Source organism: Neurospora hispaniola, assembly GCF_033458365.1.
Source record: "Neurospora hispaniola strain FGSC 10403 chromosome Unknown B0T23scaffold_6, whole genome shotgun sequence".
Taxonomy (NCBI): domain Eukaryota; kingdom Fungi; phylum Ascomycota; class Sordariomycetes; order Sordariales; family Sordariaceae; genus Neurospora; species Neurospora hispaniola.
In genome coordinates this window covers 1,268,609-1,283,308 of record NW_026944411.1, presented here as the reverse complement: position 1 = coordinate 1,283,308, position 14,700 = coordinate 1,268,609, and the positions used below count along the sequence as shown (strand labels likewise).

The following is a 14,700-nucleotide window of genomic DNA, read 5'->3' as shown; positions in this document are numbered from 1 at the left end:
GCTGGCTTGATGGGCATTGCGGCTGTGCGACTCAAGTTCATCCCGCCGGACCACTGCCCTAGGCATCCCTTCACCCCCTCGCTATCTCATTGACGCCGTCATCATGACACGTCAGAAATACCTTATCGGGACTGAGAAACCAACCTTTCTTTGTGATACCCTTTCAGATCTTGCGACCCGTAGATTGTGGAATGTATAACCAACAGCCGCGCAGAAGAACCAAGGACGAACTTCTCTTTTGCTTCGCCGACCGAGCAGACAGCGACGATAAAAGTGCATACAAGCTCTCGACCAAACAATCACCGATTCAACCCTCCTCATATCTCGCCTAAGTATCACCTAATCAGACATCATGGCTGGGTTAGAGGGCGCCGACGCGCCCGTGCCAAATTGCACCAGAATCGATAACGACCGATTGATGGACTTCATCAACGGGAACAGCACCCGACTAACAGCTGATCTCAACATGAACATTGACCTCCACCTACCACTCAGTCAATATCCCCACCCCCTCCCTCCCGCTGTCGATTCCGCCGCCTCATCCAAATCATCCCCTATCAATCTGGACGACCCCAACTCACCATACATCCAAAAAGAACGGCGCGATCTGCAATGCAGGCTAATCCGCATCTTCTTCGACGGGATCACCTCCAACAAGACCGACCTAGTAACCAAACTCATCACTGGCGGCTTCGTCTCCCCCGACGTTCCCAATGAGTATGGCCTAACTCCACTCCTCGCGGCCGTGGAAGCCGGTGATGGCGCCATGGTGTGCGCCCTCTTGAACCTCGGCGCCGATGTCAACACGTTTGGCACTCCTTCCAAGCGGAGCTCGTCCTCATCATCATCATCATCATCATCATCCAAGCGGAAAAAGGAGAAAGTAGACAACAAACCGCCTGCGGATGCGCGGACGCCACTCATGGCCGCCTCAGCAGCCGGCAACCTTGCCTTGGCAAAATTACTCTTTAGGGATTTCCACGCCAATGACGCTCTCATAGCCGGTGACGGCCAGCTCGCCCTGCGCCTGGCGGCCGACCACGGACACAGGGAGATCGTTGACCTTCTCCCCTCGCGCAGGGGCGGCGAGTTCCGGCGGTGGAGGACGCACCACGCGGCAGCCACTCGACGGATCAAGAGGAGTTGCCAGGGCATCGGGGCCTTCTGTGTATATTGTGTGTGGTACATCCCCAAGGCGATTTTGTGGAGCTTGCCGAAGGACTTGGTGGTTTTGCCTAGCGTGAACTTGGCGAAGTGGTCTTGGAAGAATAAGCATCAATTTGGGCCGTGGTGTAAGAAGCAGGTGAAGAAGATGCCAGAAAGAACTAAAAGGGCACTACAGGCTGCTGGACGGGCGGTGAAGGCCTTGAAGCATGCCCCAACGGGGATGGCGAGGTTTGCGAAGGCGTTGGCTAAGCGGATGTGGTGGATCATCAGGGGGATACTGAGGGCCATGAGGGTGATATGCCTGTGGATATGGAAGAGTTTGCGGAAGGTCGGTTTGGCGACGGGGTTCATGTTTCTGAAGGTGGTGTCGGCTATGCACACGGCTGTTATGGCGGTGTTGAGCTTCTTCCGGAACATCACCCTCAAGGATGTCGGTAACGGGATTCTGGTAGCGCTGAAAGCCCTCTTTGTCGACCTACCTCGGGCGATATTATCTGGGATGAGAGCATTTGGAAAGGCTTCGTATAAAGCGCTTGTCCACATGCTCGGGTTCGTGGGTAAAATTCTTTGGTGGATTATGGAGGAATTGTTTGAGTATGCAGTGTTCTTGCCTAAACAGTTGTGGAAGATCCTTGCGGCTATTGGAAGTTCAGTGGCCAAAGGATGTCATGAGATCCTTGTTTGGCTCAATCCGAAGAGACACTGAAGAGATTCTTTGGGGCTCGGAGACGGTGGTTCAAGATACCTGGCAAACTGGACGAGGGTTTTGGGTTTAAAATAGCTCTCAATTGATGTGCTTCTAGATGATCTCAGCAAGTGAAGCAAGCTGTTTGGGTGAGATTCATCCAATACAATGGTGTGAATTGAGACAGACAGTGAGCCCGCCCCAGACGCTGTAGAATCATTAGAAAGGTTGAAGGTTGATTCGAAATCAGATAACATTATGTTGGTATCTTGTGGAAATCCACAGGCCGTGTGTCACCGGAATAGAACTGCCTCAGTGATGGTGGTGTTGCACCAGACCGGATGCAGGACAACAACACGTTCAAGCAGATTTCGGTTCTGATGGTCTTCCATAGCGTCGATGGACGATCTTAAACGAGATCATATTAACATAGACATAACAAATCCCACACTTGTCCCTGCATGCCGCACGTCCTGACTGCCCGAGCTCGTGCTCCCCTTCATTCGCTTATCTGGGCAGGTCTATACTACCGTTATCCATATGCCCAAGGCTGAGTATATCGGAGTAGTTCGCCGTGCACTTGACAGTAACCACATAGGAGAAATGATGGGCGCAGTATCTCCCATATCTAGCCCAAGACAACCCTTGAGTTTACATGTCGAGTATGAGTGAGTCTCTGCATGTCTTAATGAATGGTGCACCAACAGATTGACATCCAGAAGAATCTGGATAGATGGACGAACCCGAAATCCCGAAGGTGACTGTGAGGAGACGAGAGCGAAGAAAATCAAGCTATCTCTCGAGACGGAGGTCGGCACCGAGGTCAAAAGAAGGAAAGTAGAACAACCAGAGAGCATGCAGCTTCGACTGGGGGCCGAATGGATGTCAAGACACGAGAAAAACACGATGCAATTTAACCTGGTCGTGTCACCCAGCGTGACTTGCAGAAAAAGGGGCGTCCTGGTTTTAGCCTATCCTGCACTTGCTCGTGAATGTTTCCTCTTCCGGCAAGCGGGATGAATCTTGAGGGGTCGGATGCAACCTGAAATAACGAGTCGACAGCCAGATAGGCTAGGTAGACCAGGTAATGGCATCAGAGGTTCTTCATGGTGTCAACTTTGGTAGGGGCGTCAGGAGGGGATAATACCGCAAAGTAGCAACACCCTTGTGGGCAGACTCTGATGTCGACATTTGCTTTCTTTGGCAATGCCGCACAAAGTGAATCAGTGACTCCAGTCTGTAAAGTAGCCGTTTACCAAGGCGTAAAAGAAAGAGTGGTTGGTCGCCTTCATTTCGACGTTGTCCGTGATGTTGAAGTCAGGAAGAAATTCGTTGTCAAAGGAAGTGGAAGAGGAAACGTTGAAGCAACTACGGAGGTTGGGGGGACTGCCCTGACGGGATGCGTTGTTGCTGTGGGGAAGTCTAGGGCCCAGGGTGTCTGTAAGCAATACGGCAGAAGCTCTGTATTTACTTGCCGTCTTGATATGTGTGCAAGATAGATACATTCAGTTTGTCCAGTATGTAACAAACAATTCTCTCTCCTTGTCCTGTCCATGACCTTACTTGTTTGTACCCGGCTCGAGTCCCCCTCCCCCCCTTTGGTTTCCGTTGTTCAAACACAACCCAACTATCGGACCCTCCAACTTCTCCCAGAACATTCCCGGACGGTGTCAATTCTCCACAAGCAACCGCTGATTTATCATTTCCAGCATGAGCAACGAATGTATCCCATAATTCCCAAATCAATCCTCTCCTCAGAAACCACCATGGATAACTTTGACCATGCAAGGCGCGGATCAGCCTTCCGTTGCTGGTCGCAAGAATCAATTGCTGACTTTGTTGCAGCCATTGAAAACAACGCCAACCGTCAACAGGTCACTCCTCTGCCCGCAACCCACCTTCAGGCTTGAAGGCTGCAAAAATGCAGTTTCAGCCGGCCAAGCCCCAGTCGGGTAAAGAGCTTTTAGATTGCGTCCCCAATGTAGATGAGTTGACATCAGCCGCTTTCCTTCTTCTTACTCGCCCAACAGCATTCTACCTGCCTGATATCTCCAGGCCTGCCTCCAGACATGCCCTTGGCCTCAGTTGGCTTGCTGTGTGCCTGGTTTACCTGGTTTGCCCATCGCCAACTCGACAGGCTACGACACAATTATCGTGGATTCGTCCAAATAGGCATGCATCGGGGACAGCGGGAACCGTGGAGAAGGTCATCCACCCCGGGAACCATGCCAGGATGTTTCTGTCGGGCAAGCCCATCTAACTTTCCTGGGGTAGCAGTTGGCCAAGCATCGTCCTGCGTCCCGTCCCCAATGTCACCTCTGATACCCGGCTCATATTACGACAAGATGCATACCTAACCAAGGTGCCCCAACCCACAACCTCCCCCAAGAGGCTTTTCTCTTTGTTCCACTCTCTCCCCAGCCTGGTAGGGCTCTTGCCGATGCACCGTGGCACATATAGATCAACCCAGCCACGTCCCATACCAGCTCCATGTCGACTCTTCAGCACCAACTTAGTCATGATGGAGGACTTTATTCGGCCATCAAGCGAGACAACGCTTCAAATGTCGCTCTTTCACAAGCCTCCATGTCGAGGAACCACCGTAGTTCATGCCCGTAAGTCTACCCAGTCCTACAAGAGCATTTCAGGACAAGGTGGCTGACTGGGACCTCGATCCCTACGGCCAGACATGAAGAGAAAGTGGTTACAGATGGGATCATTGCCCCCATGGTTTTTCAGGAGGTCAACATTGAGCGGAAGCGAAGTTTAGGTTCCAAGATGAGGGACACTTTCATGTTTCGTAAACGGGACAACAATTACAGGGCAAACGCATTGTCGAAAATCGTAACTGATCAACCTGGCTATATGCTTCATACGAGGACACATACGGCAGCTTCAATGGAATCGGTAGTTCAAGGTTTTGCCATGATCGGATGCCCTGCGCCACATTCTACGATACCATACTTGGGTCATACTGCCCCAGGGGATTCCTTTTCTCTTCATAAGCTACCGACTACGACTGATATGATGGATACCCGCTTAGAACTTTTCCGGCAAGGGTTCAATGCGGAGGAGATGTCGGACTTGCAGTCTATCGTGTCATCGATTGCGGCTTCGTCCATCACCGAGGTCGAAGCATCGCAGAGAGCGTCCACAAACACTTCCCGCACCACCTTGTTCCCTCCGAGTGTCTCACAATACCAATCCCCTACGCCGCCGATTCAGGGGAACAGCAACACCATCACATCCCAGCCATACCTCTTTACATCACAACTAACAATACCGACCGGGGCATTACAACTCGATGGTCTCCCACCGCCGGCAGCCATGTCTTTGGACGACTTGGTAATCGCTAACAGCGTCCCAGTATCTCACCCAAGTATGTCTCCTGCGTTGCAAGGGGATGACCACTCATGGTGGAGTCCAAAATTGACAGGCGGCATCCAAGAATCAACACCCGACTTATCTGGAACATGCAGTAGTCTCCATGTTCAAATGCCACCGGCCTTGAAAATATCCAAAAAGAGTGGAAGGGACATACCGATCTTGGGTACTCTGGGAGGGACCAGAGATGTTGACGAGCCACAAATTTATCAACACTACTATGGACCAGGACCAGGAACACATCAGGGCATGATTCGATCACCAAGTCTCGATTTAGTCGAGACCATGCAGCCAGGAAACCCACTGACAGGGACAAGGACATGTGGCGAAATCGGACAACAACCATCGACAACAGATGGGAATCATACAACCCCAGGTGCCAGCAAAGCAAAGATATCCTCGTATTTTGAACACCATTCGGAACACCAGTTTGAACACCTAGACCAAGACCAGCGCCAGCGCCAGCACTCACATCCATACCGTACCACCGGTATCGCCATCCACTACTGCCGACCCAACAACAGCACACAACAAGACCTTAGCCAAGGTCAGAATTTAGGTAGCGGTAGCAACGAAAATGACCTAATCTGTGACGAATGCCAATGGAAACCCCGCGGCGTCCGCGGAAATCTCAAAGGTTATCTGCGTAAACACAAAAACACGCACAAAGGGCTGCGCCTCTCTTGCCACGTTCCTGGCTGCATAAAGACGTTTAGTCGACTGGATAATCTGAAGAAACATAAGAAAGAAAAACACGGTATTGATGCTACGGCAATGGGAGGAGGGTCACTAAGCGGAATGGGAATAGGGGGAGGGGGGGTGCTGCCGTTGAAAAGGGTAGCATCTACTGAAGCAGAGGAGCGAGGGGGGAGGACGAACGGCAACTGTGCAGAAAGGCCGGATACGAGTGACTCTCAGCAGAGGCTGAGAGATTTGTCTGGGGATTATACGATGTTATGGCCGGCTTTGCACTTTTGAGTTTAGAGGTTTGATGAGGTGACATTACTCCACAACACTTCTCGATTTCTTTGATCTATATAGATTATACCACCTAACTACAGTCATGACAGCGAGTTATCCATTAAACCCTCTTTCTTTTTCTTTTACTTTGAGGAATGTAGGGTTACGTACCATACGATAGGCAGTTTTGTACGATTATTCACAATGACGAACGGGAGATGATACGCCAGTGGGTAGAGAGAAATACCAGGAGACAAAAACATTGCGTGAAACATGAAGTCGCAAGACACGAGATATGTGCATTTGGAAAGCAGTATTAGGCATCTGAGGTAATTTCTATAAAAAAACAATGGATCCGTTGAAGTCGCAATTATGGAGTGGCTGACAAACACAGGCAGTTGCGACCATAGTGTCCTATCTATAGCCTAGCACAAACCACACGCACCCTCAACTATCATTCAGTGAATCAACAACCTCCGCAGCCACTTTCAGCCTCGGACTCAGCCCTCAGGTTACGTCGCACAACACAAACACCAGTTCATGCAGAGTTAGTTGCCTTCCCAGGGGTAGTGGGTAACTGAGACACGGCATTACAATCCTTGTGTGACGATCGGATCAGAGCGAGTATCTATCCGTCTACCGTAAAATCTCGCACAGGACATTTGAAATTGAGGCCAGCGGAAGATTTCCCTTTTTCTTCGCCACAGACAGGTAAGACTTAACGTCGAGTCAAGACGCAGAAGGATAAGTAGTGTATGTGAGGTAGATGGTTTGGCCAACAGCTAGCGATGTAATTGCTTACTTAGGGAATGTCTTACAGTCTGCACGATATTTTGAAGCCCCGCGACCATACGTTAGTAGGAGATGATGATAATATTTCTAGAACTGCGAACACAGCGAGTAAAGCCCTTCCCCCCCCCCCCCCCCCCTTTTTTTTTTTGACCTTGACGAAGCCAAATATTCGCACTGTTTACTTCAGCCGCCCGTTCGGACCGAAGGCGTGGGATGAAAAGAAACGAGTCGATCGGGTGTCGGATGCTTGATGAGACAAGGGGCAGTATATGGCTCTCGGCAGTTGTGAGTGCCGAGAATCTGGCTTTGATCACGATCTTGATCTTGATAGGCACTCCGAAAGATCTTGGACCTGAGACAATCTAATGTTTGTTTTCAGCTGGGCTGCATGGGATGATTTTGGGGGGTTTACTAAGGGTTATGGATGACGAAGAAGTAAGAGGAGCTGAGACAAATCAAAGGATTGATGCAATGGGAAGTGGTAAGTAAGTCTGAGTAAGTCAATCACAGTTAAACAGTGCGTGTGCTTAGGATATTTGCTGTTGTTGCGATAAAAAGCAGACTGCCACCCATCCACGCGGAGGTGGAATGCAGGGTATCCAAATATTAACAGAGTAGAAACAAATAAAACGTACATAGCCAGATAGCCACCCGTGAAAGCTGTAACACCCGCCGCCCATTTTAAAGGAAAAAAAAAAAAAAAAAAAAAAAAAAAAAAAAAAAAAAAGACATAGCAGGCATTCCATCATGCATTGGGTGCAATGCTGATTACTGCTAACTCTCCCGAGTGATGCCGGTCTCAACCCCCACAGTGGCGCGCCACTGTTCGACCCTTGATTTGCTGTCAGCCAATTTCATGAATAGCGCAATGGAGGACTGGCATCTTACAAATCTCCCGATACTCGGGGCAACCCGAGATGTTCAAGATCCGCGTCGTCCAGTTCGATGACAGCATCTTCTACTCAAGATTGGAGCAAATCGGTTAGTAAACATGACGGGGAATGGGCCTGATAGAGGTTCGAAAGGAAACAAAGATCAATGACTCACCTCCACCCTTCCCTATCCTTTCCTGTAACCGTGCAAACAACCTCAAGTGAACGCCCATAGCCCCCTCAACCTTTTCATTCACCCCCCTTAAATCCTCCTCAATAACCCAAAACCCATCCTTAGGATTCCCAGAAACTCCTACCAGCACCGACCTAACCAGCTCAAACAGCGTATCTTTTGCCTCCTGCAGTTGACCCCTCATAGTTTGCAAGTGTCCATAGACGTAGTCATCCTGCGTGATCCCTTGCCCTTCAGGAGGAGTTGTGGTCCGGCGGCTGCTGTCTGCGGCAATTACTAGCATCGAGGCGCCGAGACGGGAGGCAAGATCCATGATCTGGTAGATCTGCTCGCCTACTCGTAAGGTTTTGAGGGAGGAGATATCCTTGATTAGCAAAAGCGAGCGGATGAGGCTGTCGGCTTGGACGGAGATAGAGTCTAGTGGTTCGTTTGCGCCGCTGATACTATGGCGGGTTCGTTTGACAGTTTCAAGATTGGAGATGGCAGTGATGATTATGGTTGGGAGGCCATCGGGGAGTGTGACGGGAGTGGGCTGTGGCAGGATAGTTAGCATGTAATCTGGATAGGATTTAGGGTAGGAGAGGAGCGGAGTGAACTTGCCATTCTGAAATGTGGAATCTTACTCAAGTATTAAGACTGAAACATCCAAGTGTAATGAGATCAAGACTGGGTGACCGTGGTTGAGAGGTATATATGGAACCGTATACCAGGCGTAATAGAATATTTGAAGAGTTTTGAAGAGGGTATCTCTTGCAAAAGAGAAAAAAGTGTAATAGAGATCTTGCCTTGGAGGTCAATGGCTCAAAAGCTAAAGACTACATGTACTAAAGCACATCTTGGCCAGTGTGGGTAGACAAGGGGCTGACTGGTTGGACGTGGGAGTTCATTGTAAATGTGATCCGAGACTGGTGAAGAAAAAAAAAAAAAAAAAAAAAAAAAAAAAAAAAAAAAAAAAAAAAAGAGAAAGAAAGAAAAAAGCGTGTGATGGAGAGAGCTGCCATGTCTTATCGCATCACTCGCTCCGTGAAGTTGGCGGAGTGCCATGACGTTGGCCCGCTTGATCTACGTTTGAGTACCTATCAAGCAGAAATAGACGGCTCATCTGGTGAGACTATATGAATGACGGGCTTCCCGTCTAGCTATTTTGGGGAAATAAGCCGACATGTTGTTGATACCTGGACGGCGATATACTTGATCCGGCAAGGAACAGTATCATCGATACGGCGCATTAGGGTGGTTCCTGGTAATCTCAAGTTACCGAGACACTTATCTGGACTTAAACACCGTACTGGTTTTCATAACTCTCATGGAGAGCGCCCTGGCAACCGCTAGAGACAAATGTAACCGGGCCGTACATGGGAATGTCTCGGTAGATGGTACTTTCATGGTGACAGCATTGCTGATGAACCGGATCGCGGAGACTGAACCCTGAACCACAGATAGTCACTACCCATGGAGCCAGTTGGAGGTTCAACTTTTTCTAGGGCAGTGGCCCATCCTGGTTAAATTGACACTCATAATTCGTCCACTGGTTTGCACGACCCCAGTTTGTGATGTGAGGGAGGGCAGCGTTCAGGGCGTTCATCCGCGGTTTCCGCTCGAGATATGTGGCCTGACGGCTTGGGTTTAGTACGTCCGTGACAACCGGCGGTGATTTGGTGTCAAGTATGAGTCTGGGCCCCAGGAGCAATCGCCATGGAACGTTCGACCGCTGCATCAACCGTTCGGAAATGCATCCCCCGGGCCCCGAGGTCACCCACCATCGATGAGAAGCAGCTGAATGAAGCGAAGACCTGCAGCCAGCTGGGTACCTCTGCCGCGCTAACCAGCCGGATATAATCGAGACCCACTCTGGAGAGCTCCTACCTGGAAGCTTGGGAAAGAAAATGATGAGAAACGCTGCGTACTTGGCGATACGGGTTCCGGTCTTATGCTGATGTTATCGTGCAGTGGCCGAGACTGAACTCGGAAGTCGGGACATCGAGCGCTTGAAGACTTGCATTAACAGAGCGGCAAGGTTGAGCTGCTAGTTTGACGATCCTTTTCTGCCCGAGACTGGCTCGTGCACTAACACGCAGATAGTGCGCGTCATATTCTACCACTGCTCTGCATGTATTTCGCGCTAACGTACTAACTGAAAGCAGGGTTCAGTCTACTGGACCGCTGCCTTTCACGTGCTTTCGTGTGGTTTCTCGTGCAGGTGCCCCACTATTCCTGCATGTCCAGTTTAAGAACTGACGTAAAGACCCACTATAACCTTTGTTGACATTGACTGACGTCCCCGCGCGCAGGACTTTTAGGGTCTTCACCTACCCTTACCTACTCCAAACTCCTGTGCCATTCACGTGTCTCAAACAAACCTTGATTAAACCTTCCAACTCAGCTTTATTCGGTGGGCTAGCGACATTTACTTGAAAGCTCGGTGCGACTACCTTTGACGCGGTTTCCTAATATTTTCTAATCCCACACCTCATCCAGCGGGTTCGAGACCGCTTTCAACACTGTTTCCGACGAGCCTCAAACAGTCACGATTATTCTTGTTGCAACAGCAAAAATATGTCCAATGTAAGTACAACATAGAGGTATCTTTCCTGGTGGTCTTCTGTGACCTCAGGCGAACACTTGCGATGCGAATGCGTCGTTCGTCCCTTGCAATAGGGCCAAACGTTTCGAATGGAGCCCTCCTTGTCTAACTAACCATCCACAGAGTCAGCTGGGTGTTCTTCGGGACGCTCCCGAAGCAGCAAGAATCAATGCCCCGTCGTCAGCTTACCTTGGCAATGGCCCAAATCCCTTAACTGCTGCGAACAAGGAGAACGTTCCCACTGGCACCGGCTCCTTTCCTACCGACAAAGCTGCTTTTAATCCAGCTGTCACTCCAAGCCAACCTGCTCCCAACAACCGGAAGCGCAAGGCACCCGCGACTCCGCCGGCTCCGCGGCCCCTGCCGACAGCCGATGAACTTGAGGACGTCATCATCGAAGGCCCTCTCACCGACAACTGTGATCAAGTGCGCCGTAAAATCAACCGCGCTCTTGATGCAGGCATCATCACCAAGACGGCTTTGGCCGGAGAGCTCGGCGTAAGTGTCAAGTCTCTCAGTGGCTTTCTCCGTGAGCACGGCGCGTACAAAGGTCAAGGCTACAGCTCCTACCCTGCCGCGTGGGAGTACTTTAAGAAGCTCGAGGCTGTCGGTTACAAGATCCCCAACAAGACATCCGCCACCAAGAAGCAGAAGACGGATTCCGCGGCCGGTTCCGCGGCTGGAAGCTCCTCCGCTCAGGCGGCTGGTGCCAGTAACAGCGCGGGAGTCGATATCAGTGACGTCTATCTCGAGGGCGAGGAAACGGATGATGTGCCTGTTTACGACACGTGTGATGAGATCCGGAGGAAGATTGATGCGTACCTGAAAAAGCCTGGCGTTACCATGGCGCAGTTCTGCCGCGATATTCATGCGCAGTTTCATGGCATTAACCGACCGGCCAATATTCACACCTCGCAGTTGACCCGCTTCCGTGGTATGAAGGGAGCCAGAGCGGGCGCGACCTCTTCCGTTTTCTACGGCGCTTATGTTTTCTTCGAAAAGTTGCGGATAAAGGAGAAAAAGCCAATGACCAAGCATCGCCAGGACATGGAGGAGATCTGGCCTGAAGGGTTTGACCGTACCGATGACGGGCGGAAGGGGTAAGCACACGTTTTCTTAAAACACCGTCACTCCGAGTAAAGCGAGGCAGCCACTAACATAATGATTGAATAGGTACATTTGCTTCGCGGGCGAGAGGCCCTATATGGATCATTACGGCCGAATTACCATTCAGTAATTGAACAACGCCAGAGTTCTTGTGGGGTTGAGCAGAGCCGATTTGCTTGGAAGTGTGGGCAACTCTCGAATGAAGAGCACGGTATGGGGATTATATATGGGAGATCCCTTCGCGGAGGTTATTGTAGCGGCCATTTTGACATGCTATTATTGATCGAGTTATATGGCTAGAATCGTCCCGAGTAGAGACAAAATAATGGAAGTTACCACAAAGTGTTAAATCGTCATTAATCCAGTGACAGGGCAAAAACTTGAACACGCCGGCGAGCCAGTGCAGTGGCATGGCACTGTCGAGAAAATTCGAGAGGTACTAGTAGCTACATCTATCTATGGAAGAACAAGCAGACGCGCTGCTAAACTGGCTTTGGAATGTAGCTCACCCACAAACGCCGCCATTAGCGCGAGTGTTTGTTTCATCCCAATTAGGCTTATTAGGTAGCGGTATGTTAGTTTCAAACTTGGGCATCCGTTGATGAAGGATCAATCCACAATCTTCCCAAACGTGGGGAACCTGCGATCGGGTCAGCCACTGGGCACTCTTAGTGCAGGTACTTGACTCAAAAGAAAAGAACTCAAAAAACTGAGGGCGCAGTCACAGCAGGATTTCCTTCCCTGCTGCTTCTTCACACTCTTTGTTAGATTTCTCATCCTCCACGTATCTCTCAAGGGGTATTACACCGCGAACACTACTCGACACTATGGAGAACACTACCCCAGCCATCTCATCCAACGGGGTGCAACCAATTCAGCCTTACAGGCGCAAGCTCGTGGGTGTGCGCAGAGTTGTGGCGAAGAAGAAAATTGAGGGACACTGCACTGCTGTCACGGTTGACAACTGGACCGTGGTTGGCTTCACGTCCCAGATGAATCGCTTCAAGGTGAGTAGTACCCGCAAGCTTATTTATGCAAAATAACAGCTTGATAATCAGATAAGGGGCGAACTAATTTTGTCGGTTAATGCATTATCCAGATTGGCGATCTGGTTGTCTTCATGGAAATCGATTCGTTCATTCCCCGCGTTGATCGGTATTGGGAGCTCTGGTCCAGCATGAACGATGTTTTCAATGGAGAGATAGGGCTCCGCGTCAAGTCACGCGAAGTGTCCGGCACATACTCGCAGGGTATGATCTTTCCCCTTACGGATTTTCCTGAGATTGTATTGCATCACCAAAATCGCATCCAAAAAATCGGCAAGGACGAAGCCACGAGAGAGCTTCTATCCTTTTCCTTCGCAGACAGCCTAGGCATCAAGAAGTGGGAGTACCCGACTCACGTGCGGCCGGTTACGGGCATCATCGGCGAGTTGTCGCCGCTCATCCAGAAGCCAGGCAATTACCGGATTCAAGACATCGGCAACTCCGTCTTCAACACACATGCAGCCAAAAATAGAATCTATCAAGTCACGGAGAAACTCGACGGCGTTACCATGCACGTCTACAAGGTCTCCAACCAATCGCCAGATCTCCTCACTTATTTTCCCGCCCTAGAACCCATCACCGGCAGTCTCCCCATCCCTCCCACCATGCACACTCCTGGCGGCCGGGTCGGCATCTGCAACCGCAAGCACGAGTTCTTCGACGACGGCAAGAACATCTACTGGGAAACCGCCAAAACGAGCGGCATTCTCGACAAAATCCACAAGATTCCCTACCGTAACATTGCCATCCAAGGCGAGCTGGTCGGTTCTCACATCCAGGGAAACACAATGCAGTATCCCGAAGGAAAACACGAATTCGTGGTCTTCGGCATCTGGGATATGGATGCCCGTAATTACCTCGCGACCAAGAGCGTCGAGCTGCTTTGCAAGACGCTCGACATCGCTCATGTGCCTGTGCTCGGGTATGGTCCTGTTACCAAGTATGGGAAGAGCGTGGAGGAAATCTTGGCGTATGCTGATAAGCTTGGTCCAGGAAAATATGGTGGGGTTAAGGAGGGCTTAATCTTTAGGGCGAATGATGACTGGAAGAAAGGTTTCAAGGTAATTTCGAACCGGTGGTTGAAGATGACCGAGAAGTAGAGAAAGGGAAGGGTAGGTTGGCAGAAGGAAGAAGCTGTTTGGGCGATGGTGAGGTGTTGATATCGTCATGTGCAGTATAAACATCTGCAATGGTGAGGAGTAAGTATATCTTCTCGAGTACGATGGTTCAGCGGGGAACAGAACGGCCTGTTCAGCGACGATACAGCGTCAGGGGAGCGAAAATATTGCCATATTAAAACAAAAAAAAAAAACCCATACGTCGAGCCCGCCGGGAAATATCCCAAATGACTCTCCAAGTCAAAGTTACAACAGCATTACCAAGATAGCATGCATAAAACGTGTTTTTGATCGCGCAGTATTAGCGATTGAGCCCAGTATCAAATGATGCGCCTGAGTCCTGATTAGGATCAAGTAAAATTATATCTTTCTGTCCCTGAAACTTTTTCAGTCTTCTGGGGTACGACTACTTAGAGTTCAGAGATCGGGCTATGTCCCATTTGAAATCTCGAGGTAAGTCACCAATAATTTCAATCAGGAGAGGCTTGGTCGCCAGTGAATACTGATGTGTGATATATACCTAGAGTATCAATTTCATCTGATGCTTCAGCTTGGTTGATGATCAAAGCACAGGAGTTTTAAGTCTACTCGGCATATTCGGGCTGGAAACCCAATCTAAGACAGTACGTAGTGATACCACGGCCCTCGCTGTATTTGGATATACGTTTATGGGTAATCTCAAAATGCTCAAGAGGTCATTTTTCCAGAAGCTCACCATGCCGTTTACTTTGGGCCTTGGGCACCAAACGGAAGACGCTGCTTCACTAGATCAATCTCCACTCAGACATCTCA

At 50.0% G+C, this 14,700-nt stretch overlaps 5 protein-coding genes across 5 annotated transcripts; 4 read left to right on the top strand and 1 right to left on the bottom strand.

Moving 5' to 3' along the window:
- Positions 1-352: 352 nt before the first annotated feature.
- On the top strand, positions 353-2,265 carry B0T23DRAFT_320328 (ankyrin; the record flags this gene model as incomplete). The annotated part of the gene is made up of 2 exons (XM_062835164.1): positions 353-1,720; positions 2,158-2,265. The coding sequence occupies 2 exons, from the start codon at positions 353-355 to the stop codon at positions 2,263-2,265; spliced, it is 1,476 nt and encodes a 491-aa protein (XP_062690699.1).
- A 1,919-nt stretch (positions 2,266-4,184) lies between these two features.
- Positions 4,185-6,277, top strand: B0T23DRAFT_189663 (uncharacterized protein). Its single transcript, XM_062833202.1, has 2 exons — positions 4,185-4,467; positions 4,540-6,277. Exons 1-2 carry the CDS (start codon positions 4,343-4,345, stop codon positions 6,212-6,214), a joined length of 1,800 nt encoding a protein of 599 aa, XP_062690698.1. The 5' UTR covers positions 4,185-4,342; the 3' UTR covers positions 6,215-6,277.
- Positions 6,278-7,720: 1,443 nt separating this feature from the next.
- B0T23DRAFT_384364 (uncharacterized protein) lies at positions 7,721-8,872 on the bottom strand. Its single transcript, XM_062837474.1, has 4 exons — positions 8,654-8,872; positions 8,036-8,585; positions 7,877-7,946; positions 7,721-7,820 (listed from the first exon to the last, which is right to left on the bottom strand). The coding sequence occupies exons 1-4, from the start codon at positions 8,654-8,656 to the stop codon at positions 7,763-7,765; spliced, it is 681 nt and encodes a 226-aa protein (XP_062690697.1). The 5' UTR covers positions 8,657-8,872; the 3' UTR covers positions 7,721-7,762.
- A 1,469-nt stretch (positions 8,873-10,341) lies between these two features.
- B0T23DRAFT_362135 (uncharacterized protein) lies at positions 10,342-12,086 on the top strand. The gene is made up of 3 exons (XM_062836296.1): positions 10,342-10,618; positions 10,761-11,737; positions 11,811-12,086. The coding sequence occupies exons 1-3, from the start codon at positions 10,610-10,612 to the stop codon at positions 11,872-11,874; spliced, it is 1,050 nt and encodes a 349-aa protein (XP_062690696.1). The 5' UTR covers positions 10,342-10,609; the 3' UTR covers positions 11,875-12,086.
- A 394-nt stretch (positions 12,087-12,480) lies between these two features.
- Positions 12,481-13,890, top strand: B0T23DRAFT_414065 (RNA ligase-domain-containing protein; the record flags this gene model as incomplete). Its single annotated transcript, XM_062839547.1, has 2 exons — positions 12,481-12,751; positions 12,844-13,890. The coding sequence occupies exons 1-2, from the start codon at positions 12,572-12,574 to the stop codon at positions 13,888-13,890; spliced, it is 1,227 nt and encodes a 408-aa protein (XP_062690695.1). The 5' UTR covers positions 12,481-12,571.
- Between the last annotated feature and the right edge of the window lie 810 nt (positions 13,891-14,700).

What these genes read in the sequence shown, in the direction of transcription:
- B0T23DRAFT_362135 (XM_062836296.1), top strand. An exon ending in ACCGATGACGGGCGGAAGGG is followed by an intron (nt 11,738 to 11,810) that starts GTAAGCACACGT and finishes ATGATTGAATAG; the next exon opens with GTACATTTGCTTCGCGGGCG.
- B0T23DRAFT_384364 (XM_062837474.1), bottom strand. An exon ending in AAGGATAGGGAAGGGTGGAG is followed by an intron (nt 7,947 to 8,035) that starts GTGAGTCATTGA and finishes AATCTTGAGTAG; the next exon opens with AAGATGCTGTCATCGAACTG. An exon ending in CCCCGAGTATCGGGAGATTT is followed by an intron (nt 7,821 to 7,876) that starts GTAAGATGCCAG and finishes CAGCAAATCAAG; the next exon opens with GGTCGAACAGTGGCGCGCCA.
- B0T23DRAFT_189663 (XM_062833202.1), top strand. Translation starts at nt 4,343, where the DNA reads ATGTCGACTCTTCAGCACCAACTTAGTCATGATGGAGGACTTTATTCG. An exon ending in AACCACCGTAGTTCATGCCC is followed by an intron (nt 4,468 to 4,539) that starts GTAAGTCTACCC and finishes CCCTACGGCCAG; the next exon opens with ACATGAAGAGAAAGTGGTTA.